Genomic DNA, 20,556 nt, shown 5'->3' with positions numbered 1-20,556 from the left:
CTCTCTCTCACACAGACACAGCCCCACAAAGACACACACAAACACCTCTAAGCACTGTGTAAAAGTTAAGTACGAATATTCCTGGGTTATAACTGAGTATACTGTGAAGTTATGAAGAAAATCATAAGTGCCTGTGCGAATCAGCTTTGTACACATAAGTTACTGCGGTAATTAGGGGACAAAACAGCACAAAAGGGTAGCTGGCTGGGAGTGCATCCTAATGCACTGCTACCTCTGAAGAGAGGTGAGTCACCAGCATACAAATGGCCCTCTCTGGAGTAGAGAGAGACTGGAGTGAAGGAGAGGAGAGACCGCCTTCTGAATGACAGATACAAAGAGGCCAGGAAAGACGATGAGAGGAGAGAGATGATAGAAGTAAGCGAGGTGAGCAAGGTGAGAGGAGAGAGAAAGAGCGGGAGAGAGAAGAGCGAGCGAGAGAACGAGAGATACAGTATGTATATGATTGCCATAGCCTAAGAGTCATCCCATGACCATTAATTCCATGTAGTATTTACATTATATATAACTTATAAGTAATAAATAGTGTAACCATCATGCATATACATTTGGTTGTTTATTTCCCATTCCGTCTTTTTCTTTTATAATCTTAAAAGGTATCTATTGAAGATTACACAATACAACAGCAGTAGTGTTGTACCTGTATATATGATTATATGTACAATTATTATTACTACTCAAATGAACTGTATTTCATTATTTTTTTAAAGCATAGTGATGAGTAAGTTAAGAAGCTGAGAGTACCCCCTAAAACAAAATACCTGCAAAAATGGAAGATAAATAAATACAAAATAAAAATGGGCTTCTTCTATAGAAATAGGCACTGCCAACCGCTAAACAGTAGAACACAGAATATTCAGTTGATGTTTCTATCAGTCCTAGACTACAGTGGCAACGTCTACAGTTAGTTTACATACACTTTAGCCAAATACATTTAAACTCAGTTTTTCACAGTTCCTGACATTTAAACATGGTAAAAAGTCCCCGTTTTAGGTCAGTTAGGATCACCGCTTTATTTAAAAAATGTGCAATGTCAGAATAATAGTAGAGTGATTTATTTCAGCTTTTATTTATTTTATCACATTCCCAGTGAGTCAGAAGTTTACATACACTCAATTAGTGTTTAGTAGAATTGCCTTTAAAATTTTTACATTGGGTCAAACATTTCAGGTTTGATTCCACAAGCTTCCCACAATAAGTTGGGTGAATTTTGGCCCATTCCTCCTGACAGAGCTGGTGTAACTAAGTCAGGTTTGTAGGCCTCCTTGCTCACACACACTTATTCAGTTCTGCCCACACATGTACTAACGGATTGAGGTCAGGGCTTTACAATGGCCACTCCAATATTTTGTGTTTCTTAAGCCATTTTGCCACAACTTTGGAAATATGCTTGGGGTCATTGTCCATTTGGAAGACTCATTGCGACAAAGCTTTAACTTCTTGGCTGATGTCTTGAGATGTTGCTTCAATATTTCCACATCATTTTCCGTCCTCATGATGCTATCTATTTTGTGAAGTGCACCAGTCCCTCCTGCAGCAAAGCACCCCCACAACATGATGCTGCCACCCCCGTGCTTCACGGTTGGGATGGTGTTCTTCAGCTTGCAAGCTCCCCTTTTTTTCCTCCAAACATAATGATGGTCATAATGGCCAAACAGTTCTATTTTTGTTTCATCAGACCAGAGGACATTTCTCCAAAAAGTACAACCTTTGTCCCCATGTGCAGTTGCAAACCGTAGTCTGGTTTTTAATGGCAGTTTTGGAGCAGTGGCTTCTTCATTGCTGAGTGGCCTTTCAGGTTATGTCGATATAGGACTTTTACTGTGGATATAGATACTTTGCACCGGTTTCCTCCAACATCTTCACAAGGTCCTTTGCTGTTGTTCTGGGATTGATTTTCACTTTTCACGCCAAAGTATGTTCATCTGTAGGAGACAGAACGAGTCTCCATCCTGAGCGGTGTGACGGCTGCGTGGTCCCATGGTGTTTATACTTGCGTACTATTGTTTGTACAGATGAACGTGGTACCTTCAGGCGATTGGAAATTGCTCCCAAGGATGAAACAGACTTGAGGTTGCACTGAGTTTGAAGGTAAGCCTTGAAATACCTCCACAGGTACACCTCCATTTGACTCAAATGATGTCAATTAGCCTATCAGAAGCTTCTAAAGCCATGACATACTTTTCTGAAAATTTCCCAAGCTGTTTAAAGGCACAGTCAACTTAGTGGATGGAAAATTCTGACCCACTGAAATTGTGATACAGTGAATTATAAGTGAAATAATCTGTCTGTAAACAATTGTTGGGAAAATGACTTGTGTCATGCGCAAAGTAGATGTCCTAACAGACTTGCCAAAACTATAGTTTGTTATCAAGAAATGTGTGGAGTGGTTGAAAACGAGTTTTAATGACTCCAACGTAAGTGTAAACATCTGACTTCAACTGTATATGAACACAGCTGCCACTTCATTAAAGCAGTTAGTTGCTGTTCATCATAGCGCACAGAGCTATATTACTGGGTGACAATTTTAGTGCTCATCGAGGCATTCTCTACCGGAAAGTTGGCTGGCCCTCTTTGATGTCACGTAGGTTGATACATTTCTATGTTTTAATTTATAAATCCCCTTAACAAACAGTCCCAACATCTTTACTAAACTTTAGACATACTAGTTACCACACCCGGTCTCTACTGAGTTCGGTAAATCAGCTTTAAGTTCTTGCATCTTTAAAAAAAAAAAAATATCTTCAAAATGTTCTTAAATTTGATATATTGGGGACTCGAGGGCAATTCAGAAAGCTGATTGAGGACCGTATCACTGATGAAAGCGCTTGTTTTTTATGACCGTGTTCTTCTTTCTGCTTGCATTTTCTATTTATGTGTGTATTTTCTGTCATGTATGTCATTCAGGGCTCATCTGTAAACCTTGGTCTCAGTATGACTCCTTGATAAAAATAAAGGTTAAGTAAATACATTTAATTATCCTCATTGTATTTACTGAAATGCTGTACAACTATACTGCTTTGGCAAGATCTACAAATTGTATTTCATGCCAAACAGGCAATCTGTGTGTGTGAGTGAGTGAGTGAGTGAGTGAGTGAGTGAGTGAGTGAGTGAGTGAGTGAGTGAGTGAGTGAGTGAGTGAGTGAGTGAGCGAGAGCGCAAGAAAGAGAGAGCGGGAGAGAGAGCGAGCGAGAGCGAGAGAGAGAGAGGGAGAGGGAGAGAGAGAGAGACTGAGAGAGTAAATCGAATCCTCTTCCACACCCTGGTGTAATTACACAACATTTCATCCCTAGCGAGTGTTTAGAAAAAACCACAGCGAGACAAACCGGTGGAAGCGGGCAACACCCGGGAGCAGTGTCGGGCATGTGGCTAGTAGCAACACTCCGCTCTGAACACACTGTTTAATGGCTGTATGGAGAATATAGCCTTGCCACCTACCTGCCTTCTTCCACTGCCTAGCTAACTCTGTGTATGGGGCCATTTACATCAAGGCCAAACACACACTCGCATGCTCACGCATATGGGCGCACTCACACACACGGGGCTCTAATGTTATGGCTGTAAATCAATAAGCGACAAAGAGAGCGAGAAAGTGAGGAGGCGGACCAGTTCCCTGGGTGATATGCTTAACGCTGCCCGCCACCAGGCTGACAGGTAAAAGGCTGTATTTGGCTACGGCAACAGTGCAGAAAGAAAATATGTACCACACACTCTAATACTGAAGAGATGGAACAGAGGGGGAAGGTGGGAGGGAGCAACTAACCTACACACAGGGGAACCTATTGTGACTAAACCTGTATGCATTCATGTTTGTGGCCAAATCAACACACACACACACACACATCATAACTGCACCCCTGGAACTACTACTCCACATAAATATACACACGCCTAACCGTTCTCTCCTGGGGCGGTGCTACACACACACACAAGCGCACACACACAGGCACACAGTGAATGTAAACAGCGGAAAGGAAAGGAGAATCCATGTACCTGAATGCCGTCCAACAGCTTGCTCATGCACCAGAAACTGTCAGCCTCGATGTTCCGCAAAGTCTCCTCCTGCAAGCTGGACACATCAAAGTTCTCCACCTCCTCCTCTGTACCGAGAGAGAAAGAGAGAAAGAGAGAAAGAGAGAAAGAGAGAAAGAGAGAAAGAGAGAGAGAGAGAGAGAGAGAGAGAGAGAGAGAGAGAGAGAGAGAGAGAGAGAGAGAGAGAGAGAAAATAAGAGTGAATTGGGTCTACCAGCATCACAGCAGGGGCCTTCTATTAAACTGGGAAAAAAATAAGAGAATGATGTTCATGAAGAGAGCCTGGGGAGTCTCTCTCCTTGATGAAGTGTAGTGGTACAGATGGTTGTTCTCAGCGCTTCATGGAGGGTCTCTCTAACAACACCTGTTAATGTGTCAATTTCCTCTCCACCCCCATTCACACACACATTACTTACATTATAAAAATACAAATACAAGTATTTCACCTTTATTTGACCAGGTAGGCTAGTTGAGAACAAGTTCTCATTTACAACTGCGACCTGGCCAAGAATAAAGCAAAGCAGTTTGACACATACAGCAACGCAGACTTACGCATGGAATAAACAAACATACAGTCAATAATACTGTAGAAAAAGTAAATAAATAGGCCATGGTGGCAAAGTAATTACAATATAACAATTAAACACTGGAGTGATTGATGTGCAGAAGATGAATGTGCAAGTAGGGATACTGGGGTGCAAAGGAGCAAGATAAATAAATACAGTATGGGGATACGGTAGTTGGATGGGCTATTTACAGATGGGCTATGTACAGGTGCAGTGATCTGTGAGCTGCTCTGACAGCTGGTGCTTAAAGCTAGTAAGGGAGATATGAGTCTCCAGCTTCAGTGATTTTTGCAGTTCGTTCCAGTCATTGGCAGCAGAGAACTGGAAGGAAAGGCGGCCAAAGTAAGATTTGGCTTTGGGGGTGACCAGTGAGATATACCTGTTGGAGCGCGTGCTATGGTTGGGTGCTGCTATGGTGACCAGTGAGCTGAGATAAGGCAAGGCTTTACCTAGCAGAGACATGTAGATGACCTGGAGCCAGTGGGTTTGGCGACGAGTATGAGGCGAGGGCCAGCCAACAGGAGCGTACAGGTAACAGTGGTGGGTAGTATATGGGGCTTTGTTGACAAAACGAATGGCACTGTGATAGACTGCATCCAATTTGTTGAGTAGTGTGTTGGAGGCTATTTTGTAAATGACATCGCCGAGGATGGTCAGTTTTACGAGGGTGTGTTTGGCAGCATGAGTGAAGGAGGCTTTGTTGCGAAATAGGAAGCCGATTCTAGATTTAATTTTGGATTGTAGATGTTTGATGCGAGTCTTGAAGGAGAGTTTACAGTCTAACCAGACACCTAGGTATTTGTAGTTGTCCACATATTTTAAGTCAGAACCGTCCAAAGTAGTGATGCTGGACGTGCGGGCAGCGATCGGTTGAAGAGCATGCATTTAGTTTTACTTGCATTTAAGAGCTGTTGGGGGTAACGGAAGGAGAGATATGGCATTGAAGCTCGTCTGGAGGTTAGTTAACACAGTGCCCAAAGAAGGGCCAGAAATACACAGAATGGTGTTGTGTGCGTAGAGGTGGATCAGAGAATCGCCAGCAGCAAGAGTGACATCATGGATGTATACAGAGAAGAGAGTCGGCCTGAGAATTTAACCCTGTGGCACCCCCATAGAGACTGCCAGAAGTCCAGACAACAGGCCCTCCGATTTGACACATTGAACTCTATCAGAGAAGTAGTTAATGAACCAGGCGAGGCAATCATTTGAGAAAGCAAGACTGTTTGCCGATAAGAATGGGGTGATTGACAACATCGAAAGCCTTGGCCAGGTCGATGAATACAGCTGCACAGTAATGTCTCTTATCGATGGCGGTTCTGATATTGTTTAGGACATTGAGCGTGGCTGAGGTGCACCCATGACCAGCTCTGAAACCAGACTGCATAGCGGAGAAGGTACGGTGGGATTCGAAATGGTTGGTAATCTGTTTGTTAACTTGGCTTCGAAGACCTTAGAAAGGCAGGGTAAGAGAGATATACGTCTGTAGCAGTTTGGGTCTAGAGTGTCTCCACCTTTGAAGAGGGGGATGATCGCAGCAGCTTTCCAATGTTTGGGAATCTCAGACGACACGAAAGAGAGGTTGAACAGGCTAGTAATAGGGGTTGCAACAATTTTGGCAGATCATTTTAGAAAGAGAGGGTCCAGATTGTCTAGCCCGGCTGATTTGAGGGGGCCAGATTTTGCAGCGCTTTCAGAACATCAGCTATCCGGATTTGGGTGAAGGAGAAATGGGGGAGGCTTGGGCGAGTTGCTGTGGTTATGCAGACTGATGCTTCTTACTACATCTACAACCATAGTCATTCAACTACATCTACTCTCCACAGTCATTCAAATATACAGCACTAATCTATATTTAAAAAAAATACTGATAACAATTTTAGTGCCATCTTACTCTTTCAGTATGTTCTCTGCACATAGACCTATCATCTAAACCATGCATAATATCTTCAAAAGCCAGATTATGAAGCTCTACATCAGCAATGAAGTCCATCCGTGGGTAACATATTGCAAAAGGGTTGTCTAATGATCAATTAGCCTTTTAAAATGCTAAACTTGGATTAGCTAACACAGTGTGACATTGGAACACAGGAGTGATGTTTGCTGATAAATGTACGCTTATATTCCATTAAAAAATCTACCGTTTCCAGCTGCAATAGTCATTTACAACATTAACAATGTCTACACTGTACTTATTTTGATGTTATTTGCTTTTCTTTCAAAAACAAGGACATTTCTAAGTGACCCCAAACTTTTGAACGGTAGTGTACATACATACAAGGGTTGAATGGTGGGAACCCGGTTACCGAGATTTACTGCCCAAAACCACTCCCTTTGACCAGGATGAATAACTGAGAAACCAGTGAATTATCTATATGAACAGCATAGCGTGAAATGGACCTGCTAAATGATATGTCATGTCTAAATCTTGCTTTGCTAAGTCCTCTGCATGATGAATCAACACTCAGGGTGGGAACAGACAGCCCCTCGCCGTATGCAACGCAGTTCACAATGCATGTAGACCAATCATCTCATCATGGTAACTTTCTTTTCTTCTGATAGGTAATATAAAGACTGAAGTCTTGTCTAATTTACCCATCTCCATCTGGCTTTCGGGGGGGATCATATTATTTTGTAATTGCAAAGATATATATTTCTTAATTGTCGCTGCAGATTTTGTAATCAGCCTATCACTTGAAAATTGTTGCTTTGAATCAATGCACGTGTGAGCACTTTCAGTCTTTCTCGCTCTCTCCATTAACTCTATTTAAATTGCATCCAAAATAGATAATCCTGTTCTTGATTGATATACAATCCTATATATAGATGTCCTAGCCTACTTCTTTCGGGTAATACATTCAATGCGGTATTAGCCTTTTATTTAGCTAAATAATGATGGATTATGCATGATAAGCTTATAGCCTCTGTCTAATGCGCAATACGCAAGCACCTGTGCTCCGCTGGCCTCTCATTAAAAAAACACTACTTAGCTCTTTTGCATTTCTTATACCAATAGACAATTCGAAGAGGGACACAAGCTAATTTTTGATGAATGTTAAACACGGCAGCCAAAAGAAGAGCGAACCTGCGATGGCGGTAGACTATAGCAGTTATTTATTCAGGCCCATAAACATTCAATGTTTGTGAAGAGAAGTGAAAGCCATCTGCCTCTAATTCCAGTCCTATATTATTAAAGGACGTTATTAGAATGATGAAGATGAGGACAACAAAACGTATTGCATTTACCTGTTGAAAGGCGAGGAATGAATGAAGCAACGATAGAGAGAGAAAGAGGTAGGCTAATAACATTAGGGGAAATATTATTAAAGCTATATACTGTATGCGTAAGCCTACTAATTATACAAATAGGCCCTAATATATTTCCAAATTAAAATCCCAATTCGCTAGCCTGTACTTGTAACTTTGAAGGCAATGTGCTGAACCAGAGTGGCATGTTATCTTCTGCTTTAGCATTATTTGAACGATGTGCACAATTCCTGGTGCTGGAGCAGGTTTCATTTATGTACTCAAGAGAGCATATTGCTGGCTACATCTATGGAAATTTTCTCTTTTTCTGTCGTGCGTAATGTGCAGTAGCCTATATCATATATGTATTGGGTAACAGCAAGATCATTTGAACTTTTGGGGGGGGATCGGGCTCGTTAAATGTCATTAATGTTGGGCTCAAAAAATGTACACTGCTCAAAAAAATAAAGGGAACACTTAAACAACACAATGTAACTCCAAGTCAATCACACTTCTGTGAAATCAAACTGTCCCCTTAGGAAGCAACACTGATTGACAATAAATTTCACATGCTGTTGTGCAAATGGAATAGACAACAGGTGGAAATTATAGGCAATTAACAAGACACCCCCAATAAAGGAGTGGTTCTGCAGGTGGTGACCACAGACCACTTCTCAGTTCCTATGCTTCCTGGCTGATGTTTTGGTCACTTTTGAATGCTGGCGGTGCTTTCACTCTAGTGGTAGCATGAGACAGAGTCTACAACCCACACAAGTGGCTCAGGTAGTGCAGCTCATCCAGGATGGCACATCAATGCGAGCTGTGGCAAAAAGGTTTGCTGTGTCTGTCAGCATAGTGTCCAGAGCATGGAGGTGCTACCAGGAGACAGGCCAGTACATCAGGAGACGTGGAGGAGGCCGTAGAAGGGCAACAACCCAGCAGCAGGACCGCTACCTCCGCCTTTGTGCAAGGAGGAGCAGGAGGAGCACTGCCAGAGCCCTGCAAAAGGACCTCCAGCAGGCCACAAATGTGCATGTGTCTGCTCAAACTGTCAGAAACAGACTCCATAAGGGTGGTATGAGGGCCCGACGTCCACAGGTGGGGGTTGTGCTTACAGCCCAACACCGTGCAGGACGTTTGGCATTTGCCAGAGAACACCAAGATTGGCAAATTCGCCACTGGCGCCCTGTGCTCTTCACAGATGAAAGCAGGTTCACACTGAGCACGTGACAGACGTGACAGAGTCTGGAGACGCCGTGGAGAACGTTCTGCTGCCTGCAACATCCTCCAGCATGACCGGTTTGGTGGTGGGTCAGTCATGGTGTGGGGTGGCATTTCTTTGGGGGGCCGCACAGCCCTCTATATGCTCTCCAGAGGTAGCCGGACTGCCATTGGGTACTGAGATGAGATCCTCAGACCCCTTGTGAGACCATATGCTGGTGCGGTTGGCCCTGGGTTCCTCCGAATGCAAAACAATGCTAGACCTCATGTGACTGGAGTGTGTCAGCAGTTCCTGCAAGAGGAAGGCATTGATGCTGTGGACTGTCCCGCCCGTTCCCCAGACCTGAATCCAATTGAGCACATCTGTGACATCTCATGTCTCGCTCCATCCACCAACGCCACGTTGCACCACAGACTGTCCAGGAGTTGGCGGATGCTTTAGTCCAGGTCTGGCAGGAGATCCCTCAGGAGATCATCCGCCACCTCATCAGGAGCATGCCCAGGCATTGTAGGGAGGGCATACAGGCACGTGGAGGCCACACACACTACTGAGCCTCATTTTGACTTGTTTTAAGGACATTATGTCAAAGTTGGATCAGCCTGTAGTATGGTTTTCCACTTTAATTTTGAGTGTGACTCCAAATTCAGACCTCCATGGGTTGATAAATTTGATTTCCATTGATAATTTTTGTGTGATTTTGTTGTCAGCACATTCAATTGTGTAAAGAAAAAACGATTTAATAAGAATATTTCATTCATTCAGATCTAGGATGTGTTATTTTAGTGTTCCCTTTTTTTTTTTGAGTAGTATATTTAATATATATTTGTATTTAATATATAATATATATGCCGTGTATTTAATATATTACATATATACTATAATATATAATATATAATATATAATATATAAGTCTCATCAGACTCGGGAAGCATCAGGTTAAAATTTCCATGCTGATGAAAGCTCTAATAAAATCCAGACATATTTATATGATTTATAATGCTTTCAATGACACTTCCGGTTTTGGCGGGAAATACCGGGTTACCCGGAAGAAAGGTGAATTATTCCCGGGATGTAACATTTGTAAAATACTTGGAAAATATTAAACCCTAATACTTATGTTCTTTTAGTCACATATGATATCGCAGACACCAAATTCCAGACTTTGAACAAGCATATCTCCTGTCCCATTTGTGTTAGTCAGTTTTTCACGATTCCTGACATTTAATCCAAGCAGAAATGACCTGTTTTAGGTCAGTTAGGATCCCCACTTTATTTTAAGAATGTGAAATGTCAGAATAATAGGTTTCCTTTTTTTTAATTAAAAATTATGTCAATTATCCTATCAGAAGCTTCTAAAGCCATGACACCATTTTCTGCAATTTTCCCAAGCTGTTTAAATGCACAGTCAACTTAGTGTATGTAAACTTCTGACCCACTGGAATTGTGATACAGTGAATTCTAAGTTAAATAATCTGTCTGTAAACAATTGTTGGAAAAATGACTTGTGTCATGCACAAAGTAGATGTCCTAATCGACTTGCCAAAACTATAGATTGTTAACAAGAAATGTGTGGAGTGGTTGAAAAACGAGTTTTAATGACTCCAGCTTAAGTGTATGTAAACTTCCGACTTCAACTGTATATGCATCTTCTCATGCGCAACATGTTTCCCATAAGGAATACCTATAAGCCATACATACAGCAAATGAAAAAATAGAATAATTTGTTGCCTTGTTAACCATACGTCCTTCTAATTACCTCTACATGTCCATCATGTGTCGACCTGGGTTAATATAGACCAGGTGTAATATAATTTGTTATCACGCTGATGGGTGCCATATGGGATCATGAACATATAACCCGATTGATTAGGTGAGGCGTGGGGAACATGAGGTGTGTGTGACAGATATGGTGTGGGCTTTTAGGGAGGGCTGTATGTAGGTTTTGACACATTCTTGACAACTGCAACAGAGTGGAACACTAGAGAGAGATGATACTGATTAATCACACTCTACTACTCTCACACACCTGACGAACCATTCTCTCTTTATACACATCACTGGCCAGCCGCCTATTACGTTTGAGTGTCCTCAGTGGCTACTCTGACAGGTAACACCAGGGGAGGTGAGCAGCAGCCGCCCTCAGGTAAATAGGGAGAAGAGAGAAGAGACAAACTGCTGAAGACAGGCTCTAATATGGACAGGGAGAAGGAATGGCTGGATGGATAGATTGGGGAGAGCCTTTTCATGAGCCCTTAATACAGTGGTCACCAACCGGTCGATTGCGATCGACTGGTCGATCACCAAAAATGTCTGTAGAAAAGCCAACGATATAGCCTTGCGCTCCTCTCTATCTATTTCTATTTGTCTTGCGCTGCTGTCAGTAGGTCCACTTGATTCAGAAGCCCTGCACCCCGGATGGGCGAAGTCTTCCCATTTTTAACTGTTTAATTTGTCTGAAGGGACAAACTCCGTCTATCCGGCAGACCAGGAGAGCTCATATCAACGTGCCTACAGCTTCCACGAAACTATCAAAGAATTCAGCACTGTCACAGTTTTTTTCTCCAACACTTTTACAAAACATAAAATACGCTTATCCCTACTTCCACTTGTGCTACAATCAGCACTGCAGCTGCAAAGAATGAAGTATCCAAGTGTATCAATATGTTCCGTTTTTGTTATTAGCAGCTTGTCGTGTCTATTTTAATATCGAAGAATATTTCACTTGTTCTGGTCATGCAAACACCATAAATTCGTGCATGAGGCAGAAATAAAGTGGTGCGACTCCAGTTGCCCCATCAGGTGGAAGACTGTCCCCTCTGTTCAGTCTCACCAGAGGAAAAGAGAGTGCAGGGGTCATGAGAGACAGACACTCTGCTGCTCTCTCCTTTCCTCCGCTGAGACTGACCATCAGATACAGATCAAGTCCAGTAAAATAAAAAAGCAATTTTTTTCAATTTATGCTCAGCTGTGCCTAGCAAGTGATGCAACAAGCACGAGTTTTGAAATATAATATGGTCTGAGAAGAACAATATTGGCAGGCCAATCATATTAGACCTGCTGCACAAACCTCATTCCTACAGAGCTATTTTTATTAAGTCGTTTTTTTTTTATCTGAGTGGTAGATCTCGACTTGGTGACCACTGCCTTAATACAAATCAGACCCTCCCCAGGTCGTCTTAATGGCCAGTTTAACATTGTTCTGTTCAAGTGAGGTGAGGGTAGGGGAGACACTTGTATAGGAAGGAGTGTGTACAGGTGTCTTGGGGGTAAGGGGGTTGATGTGGAATTGGGGCTAACTCAGACTATGCATGAACAAGGGTACAAGAAAGAAGGCGCTGTGTTTCTATTCGTCTGTACTACTTGTTCCACAAATCAACAGCTCCCCCTGTGGTCACTGGAGGAACTGAAGCCTGGGACAATGCTAAAGTAGTGCATTTCCATTACGAAGGAAGCACAGCAAATGATTTCCTTTGTTATACTGGGAGATCTGAGTCACCTACACAGTATTCTCTGCTTTATTCAGCCACACACTCACTCTACATCTCTCCCCTACACACTCTTTACTAAGACAAGTCACGGGGCCACCACTCAGTTTCTGACGTCATCAGTAGTAGACGCCACAAAGCCTGAATGAGTTCTATTTCTATGAGTCAACATGACACACAAACCCAAGGTGTAGTTCATATGCAATAATAAGAGCCTTTTGCTGAGAGGAAGAACGTGTCAGTAAGAGTATGTTACGGGCATTATAGGTAAGCAGTCAGATTATGAGGGTTAAATAGGCAGAGTGAAAAGTCCCAAGCTCTGCACAAACACACACTCTCCCTCCCTCTGGAACGATAGGACCATGCCATCTGTCGAAGCGTATCGTCAGGAGAAAGAGAGGGGCTGTAGCCTGTGATCAGCCACTACAGAGGCAAGGTGACATGGCCACTGAGCATCACAAGCACACAGACAGAGAGACAGAGCAGGAGCGAGGACACAGGCACTGAACATCACACTGACTGGACACAGGAACCAGAGAGAAAGAGGGACAATAGAGAACAGAGGGCCAGAGAACAGGGATGCAGCCATACGAGGTGAAGCCCAGTCCATGGGAGGGTGAGATAAAGGTGTTTGACCATTAATAGCGGGATACAGGTGTATGGCTAGACACACACTAGTACACAGGAACAAGCAAACACATACACACACTAGGGCTGAACCCCAATAAGTCAACTGGTCGATTGTTTAGTCGATAGGCTGTTGGTCAATCGAGATAAAGAAAAAATAAAGAAAATGGTCATGGTGTAGCCTACAAGGCACCTGTCTGATTCGAGTGTACTGATCCACTGTGGAGGCTGTTGGGTGGCACGGTCCATCAGTCTAAGACATGTGCTACTGAAATTGTATATGGTTATTATTAGGTAAGAACAATGGTGCCACACAAATAAAAAATATTATACAAATGCGCTTTCTCCCCGTGTTGGATAGCTGTTGCAGTTAAATGTGCCTGGCTTTATAAATCATCCACACACATATATATATATATATATATATATACAGAAATAAGATAAACAGGGAACACAAGCAGGATCTGTGTTTGTTTAATAGCACCAAGCCGCACGCAACCGGTCGATTGTTTGATCGATAGGCTGTTGGTCGATCGAGACCACAACATGTCGGATAAACAATTTCACAAATTCGGCTGTTTTTAATATTTGCTATGCTTTACACAACTACTAAAATGTATTCCACACATCTGACTTCCCCTTTATCCCCTGAGCAACCAAACATTCCCCCCCTTTCGAGTTTGTCATGTCATTCGCATCTATTTCGCTGCCACATGTTTTACAGTGTTCAGCATTTGTTATAACCAATTTATTGATGTGATTATGATATGCTATAGGTCAGACCCTATTGGTCACGTGCATGCGATGCATATGCCTCACGTAAAGAAAGCAAGGGTTGAGGGCACAGGGAATGTTTTTCCTAAACAAATGAGGGATTTCGGCAAGATAACTTTTCAGTCAGAAATGGCTGTAATTATGTTGCAGCTTCAGCAAAACCCACAACGCAATAAACACTGTTAATGTTCTGTGGTGGACGGTGCAGTAGGGAGGAGAGAGCGACAATGGGTGCTCGTCACACTATCACTCGCTGTCATTTGTTTAAAACACAGCCAGTTTGAGTCCTGCCCAGCACAATCAAATCAATTGTGGTCAGGTCATTTGTGAGTCTTAATTATTTATCAAACAGGGCACTTAAAGCATCAGACAAGCTCAGTGCATATAGTTGATTAAAACACATAGGATGTCTATATATGAAAACCTACAAGTGATACAACTTAGACCAATTGATTGATTGGTTGAAAGAACAGATGACACTCGGTATACCAAGATTTATAAAGTCAGGGACAGCCCTACATATATGCAGCGCACAAGCACACGCCATCGCTCTCTCGCTCACGCTCACGCTCACGCTCACACACACACACACACACACACACACACACACACACACACACACACACACACACACACACACACACACACACACACACACACACACACACACACACACACACACACACACACACACACACACACACACACACATCCCTAGAGCCTGGTGTTGTGATCATCTGGGTTCATTAGCCTTTTGCCTACAGATTAGAAAGAGAGGGCTGGTAAAACTAGTGCTGCAGCTCTACAATCACAAATTCCAAAATAGAACCATGCATGTCTTTGGCCGCCCGGGGAACAGTGGGTTAAAACTGCCTTTCTCAGAGGCAGAACAGATTTTTACCTTGCCAGCTCAGGGATTCGATACAGCAACCTTTCGGTTACTGGCCCAATGCTCCAACCACTAGGCATTATTATTTTGTTGCCTCATAACCTGGGGGGGGGGGGGGTTGTATCATTTTATTTACACAACATGCCTACCACTTTGAACATTTACATTTACATTTAAGTCATTTAGCAGACGCTCTTATCCAGAACTTACAAATTTGCATTCACCTTATGACATCCAGTGGAACAGCCACTTTACAATAGTGCATCACATATTTTAAGGGGGGTGAGAAGGATTACTTTATCCTATCCTAGGTATTCCTTAAAGAGGTGGGGTTTCAGGTGTCTCCGGAAGGTGGTGATTGACTCCGCTGTCCTGGCGTCGTGAGGGAGTTTGTTCCACCATTGGGGAGCCAGAGCAGCGAACAGTTTTGACTGGGCTGAGCGGGAACTGTACTTCCTCAATGGTAGGGAGGCGAGCAGGCCAGAGGTGGATGAACTCAGTGCCCTTATTTGGGTGTAGGGCCTGATCAGAGCCTGGAGGTACTGAGGTGCCATTCCCCTCACAGCTCCAAGGCAAGCACCATGGTCTTGTAGCGGCATTCAACTGGAAGCCAGTGGAGAGAGCGGAGGAGCGGGGTTTTGTTGAACCTCGGGCTAACCTGGATGAGTTGTAGGGGTTTAATGGCACAGGCAGGGAGCCCAGCCAACAGCGAGTTGCAGTAATCCAGACGGGAGATGACAAGTGCCTGGATTAGGACCTGTGCCGCTTCCTGTGTGAGGCAGGGTCGTACTCTGCGGATGTTGTAGAGCATGAACCTACAGGAACGGGCCACCGCCTTGATGTTAGTTGAAGATGCAAAATATTTTTTATTGTGAAACAAACAAAGAAACTGAAAACTTGAGTGTGCATAACTATTCACCCCCCCAAAGTCAATACTTTGTAGAGCCACCTTTTGCAGTAATTATTGCTGCAAGTCTCTTCGGATATGTCTCTATAAGTTTGGCACATCTAGCCACTGGGATTTTTGCCCATTCTTCAAGGCAAAACTGCCCCAGCTCCTTCAAGTTGGATGGGTTCTGCTGGTGTACAGGAATCTTTAAGTCATACCAAAGATTCTCAATTGGATTGAGTTCTGGGCTATGACTAGGCCAATCCAAGATATTTAAATGTTTCCCCTTAAACCTCTCGAGTGTTGCTTTAGCAGTATGCTTAGGGTCATTGTCCTGTTGGAAGATGAACCTCCATCCCAGTCTCAAATCTCTGGAAGACAAACAGGTTTCTCCTCAAGAATTTCCCTGTATTTAGTGCCATCCATCATTCCTTCAATTCTGACCAGTTTCCCAGTCCCTACTGACGAAAAACATCCCAAAAGCATGATGCTACCATCACCATGCTTCACTGTGTTCTCCGGGTTATGTGCGGTGTTAGCGTGAGGACATAGCGTTTTCTTTGATGGACAAAAAGCTCAATTTTAGTCTCATCTGACCAGAGTACCTTCTTCCATATGTTTAGGGAGTATCCCACATGCCTTTTGGCAAACACCAAACATGTTTGCTTATTTTTGTCTTTAATCAATGGCTTTTTTCTCACCTCTCTTCAGTAAAACTCAGCTCTATCGGGTGTATGGCTTAAAGTGGTCCTATGGACAGATACTCCAATCTCCGCTTTGGAGTTTTGCAGCTCCTTCAGGGTTATCTTTGGGTTCTTTGTTGCCTCTCTGATTAATGCCCTCCTTCCCTGGTCTGTGAGTTTTGGTTGGCGGCCCGCTCTTGGCAGGTTTGTTGTGGTGCCATATCGTTCCATTTTTTAAATAATGGATTTTAAAATGGTGCTCCGAGGGATGTTCAAGGTTTCTGATAAAAAGAAATTATAACACAACCCTGATTTGTACTTCTCCACAACCTTGACCCTAACCTGTTTGGAGAGTTCCTTCATAGTGCCGCTTGCTTGGTTGTGCCCCTTGCTTAGTGGTGTTGCAGACTCCGGGGCCTTTCAGAACATGTGTATACAGTATATCACAAAAGTGAGTACACCTCTCACATTTCTGTAAATATATTTGAGTATATCTTTCCATGTGACAACACTGAAGAAATTACACTTTTCTACAATGTAAAGTAGTGAGTGTACAGCTTGTATAACAGTGTAAATTTTCTGTCCTCTCAAAATAACAACACACAGCCATTAATGTCTAAACCGCTGGCAACAAAAGTGAGTACACCCCTAAGTGAAAATGTCCAAATTGGGCCCAAAGTGTCAATATTTTGTGTGGCCACCATCATATTCCAGCACTGCCTTAACCCTCTTGGGCATGGAGTTCACCAGAGTTTCACAGGTTGCCATTGGAGTCTTCTTCCACTCCTCCATGATGACATCACGGAGCTGGTGCACTCCTCCAACTTCCATTTGAGGATGCCCCACAGATGCTCAATAGGGTTTAGGTCTAGAGACATGCTTGGCTAGTCCATCACCTTTAACCTCAGCTTCTTTAGCAAGGCAGTGGTCGTCTTGGAGGTGTGTTTGGGGTTGTTATAATATTCGAATACTGCCCTGCGGCCCAGTCTCCGAAGGGAGGGGATCATGCTCGGCTTCAGTATTTCACAGTACATGTTGGCATTAATGGTTCCCTCAATGAACTGTAGCTCCCAGTGCCGGCAGCACTCATGCAGCCCCAGACCATGACACTCCCACCACCATGCTTGACTGTAGGCAAGACACACTTGTCTTTGTACTCCTCACCTGGTTGCCGCCACACACGCTTGACACCATCTGAACCAAATAAGTTTATCTTGGTCTCATCAGACCACAGGACATGGTTCCAGTAATCCATGTCCTTAGTCTGCTTGTCTTCAGCAAACTGTTTGCGGGCTTTCTTGTGCATCATCTTTAGAAGAGGCTTCCTTCTGGGATGACAGGCATGCAGACCAATTTGCTGCAGTGTACGGCATATGGTCTGAGCACTGACAGGCTGATCCCCCCCACCCCTTCAACCTCTGCAGCAATGCTGGCAGCACTCATACGTCTATTTCCCAAAGACAACCTCTGGTTATGACGCTGAGCACGTGCACTCAACATCTTTGGTCGGCCATGGCGAGGCCTGTTCTGAGTAGAACCTGTCCAATTAAACCGATGTATGGTTTTGGCCACCGTGCTGCAGCTCAGTTTCAGGGTCTTGGCAATCTTCTTATAGCCCAGGCCATCTTTATATAGAGCAACAATTATTTTTTTCAGATCCTCAGAGTTCTTTGCCATGAGGTGCCATGTTGAACTTCCAGTGACCAGTCAGTATGAGGAATTGTGAAAGCGATGACACCAAACACACCTGCTCCCCATTCACACCTGAGACCTTGTAACACTAACGAGTCACATGACACCGGGGATTGAAAATGGCTAATTGGGCCCAATTTGGACATTTTCACTTAGGGGTGTACTCACTTTTGTTGCCAGTGGTTTAGACATTAATGGCTGTGTGTTGAGTTATTTTGAGGACAGAAAATGTACAATGTGATACAAGCTGTACACTCACTACTTTACATTGTAGCAAAGTGTCATTTCTTCAGTGTTGTCACATGAAAAGATATACTCAAATATTTACAAAAATGTGAGGGGTGTACTCACTTTTGTGATATACTGTATATGCTGAGATCATGTGACACGTAGATTGCACACAGGTGGATTTTATTTAACTAATTATGTGACTTCTGAAGGTAATTGGCTGCACCAGATCTTATTTAGGGGCTTCATAGCAAGGGGGGTGAATACATATGCATGCACCACTTTTCCGTTTTAATTATTTATTTATTTTGGAAAAAAGCTTCTTTCTTTTTCACTTCGCCAATTTGAACTATTTTCTGAATGTTCATTACATGAAATCCAAATAAATATCTATTTAAATTACAAGTTGTTATGCAACAAAACAGGGAAAAACACCAAGGGGGTGAATACCTTTGCAAGGCATTATACATGGTGATTTTCCCCATTCCCCAATTGAGTGTGGAAGGGTGGATTTTAGTGTGTGTGCGTTTCCATGAGTCTGTTCCACTATCAGCCTAACACAGGTCCTCCCCTCCTCTACATCTGCCAAGCGGCTTCTTATTGGCCGTTCAGATACCACAGCTTCCAGTCTGCAATCTTTGTGTGACATTTTTTGTTGTTGGGAAAAACAATCATGGAACCAATAATTGCTTCTAATAGATCATATGCATAGCGATGTAACTGAACCAATTATTTTAAAATTGCACACAGAACACATAAGGATAATTTAGTTGCTAATGGCAGCCTGCAGGAGGCTTTATCCGGCTTACCTTAACTGGGAAAAATTGTGTAGTAATTATTTTAGAGTCTGTGACAACTTGGATGGCATGTAGAGTCAAACATTTGGACACACCCACTCATTCAAGGGTTTTTCTTTCTTTACCATTTTCTACATTGTATACAGTGGGGCAAAAAAAGTATTTAGTCAGCCACCAATTGTGCAAGTTCACCCACTTAAAAAGATGAGAGAGGCCTGTAATTTTCATCATAGGTACACTTCAACCTTGACAGACAAAATGAGAAGAAAAAAAATCCAGAAAATCACATTGTAGGATTTTTAATGAATTTATTTGCAAATTATGGAGGAAAATAAGTATTTGGTCAATAACAAAAGTTTATCTCAACACTTTGTTAAATACCATTTGTTGGCAATGACAGAGGTCAAACGTTTTCTGTAAGTCTTCACAAGGTTTTCACACACTGTTGCTGGTATTTTGGCCCATTCCTCCATGCAGATCGCCTCTAGAGCAGTGATGTTTTGGTGCTGTTGCTGGGCAACACGGACTTTCAACTCCCTCCAAAGATTTTCTATGGGGTTGAGATCTGGAGACTGGCTAGGCCACTCCAGGACCTTGAAATGCTTCTTACGAAGCCACTCCTTCGTTGCCAGGGCGGTGTGTTTGGGATCATTGTCATGCTGAAAGACCCAGGCACGTTTCATCTTCAATGCCATTGCGGATGGAAGGAGGTTTTCACTCAAAATCTCACGATACATGGCCACATTCATTCTTTCCTTTACACGGATCAGTCGTTCTGGTCCCTTTGCAGAAAAACCGCCCCAAAGCATGATGTTTCCACCCCCATGCTTCACAGTAGGTATGGTGTTTTTTGGATGCAACTCAGCATTCTTTGTCCTTCAAACACGACGAGTTGAGTTTTTACCAAAAAGTTATATCTTGGTTTTATTTGACGATATGACATTTTCCCAAACTTCTTCTGGGTTATCCAAATGCTCTCTAGCAAACTTCAGACGGGCCTGGACATGTACTGGCTTAAGCAGGGGGACACGTCTGGCACTGCAGGATTTGAGTCCCTGGTGGAGTAGCGTGTTACTGATGGTAGGCTTTGTTACTTTGGTCCCAGCTCTCTGCAGGTCATTCACTAGGTCCCCCCATGTGGTTCTGGGATTTTTGCTCACCGTTTTTGTGATCATTTTGACCCCACGGAATGAGATCTTGCGTGGAGCCCCAGATCGAGGGAGATTATCAGTGGTCTTGTATGTCTTCCATTTCCTAATAATTGCTCCCACAGTTGATTTCTTCAAACCAAGCTGCTTACCTATTGCAGATTCAGTCTTCCCAGCCTGGTGCAGGTCAAACAATTTTGTTTCTGGTGTCCTTTGACAGCTCTTTGGTCTTGGCCATAGTGGAGTTTGGAGTGTGACTGTTT

At 43.1% G+C, this 20,556-nt stretch overlaps 1 protein-coding gene across 2 annotated transcripts in view; it reads right to left on the bottom strand.

Moving 5' to 3' along the window:
- LOC124013699 (TBC1 domain family member 22B-like) overlaps positions 1-20,556 on the bottom strand; it is a 183,674-nt gene that overhangs the window by 89,533 nt on the left and 73,585 nt on the right. For both annotated transcript variants that reach the window (XM_046328131.1, XM_046328130.1), the window contains exon 10: positions 4,012-4,118. In XM_046328131.1, the coding sequence (XP_046184087.1) occupies positions 4,012-4,118 (107 nt within the window). The remainder of the gene's footprint in view (positions 1-4,011; positions 4,119-20,556) is intronic.

Source organism: Oncorhynchus gorbuscha, linkage group LG25, assembly GCF_021184085.1.
Source record: "Oncorhynchus gorbuscha isolate QuinsamMale2020 ecotype Even-year linkage group LG25, OgorEven_v1.0, whole genome shotgun sequence".
NCBI classification, from domain to species: Eukaryota; Metazoa; Chordata; class Actinopteri; order Salmoniformes; family Salmonidae; genus Oncorhynchus; species Oncorhynchus gorbuscha.
The sequence above is the reverse complement of the archived record's forward strand: the minus strand, read 5'-3'. Positions and strand labels throughout refer to the sequence as shown.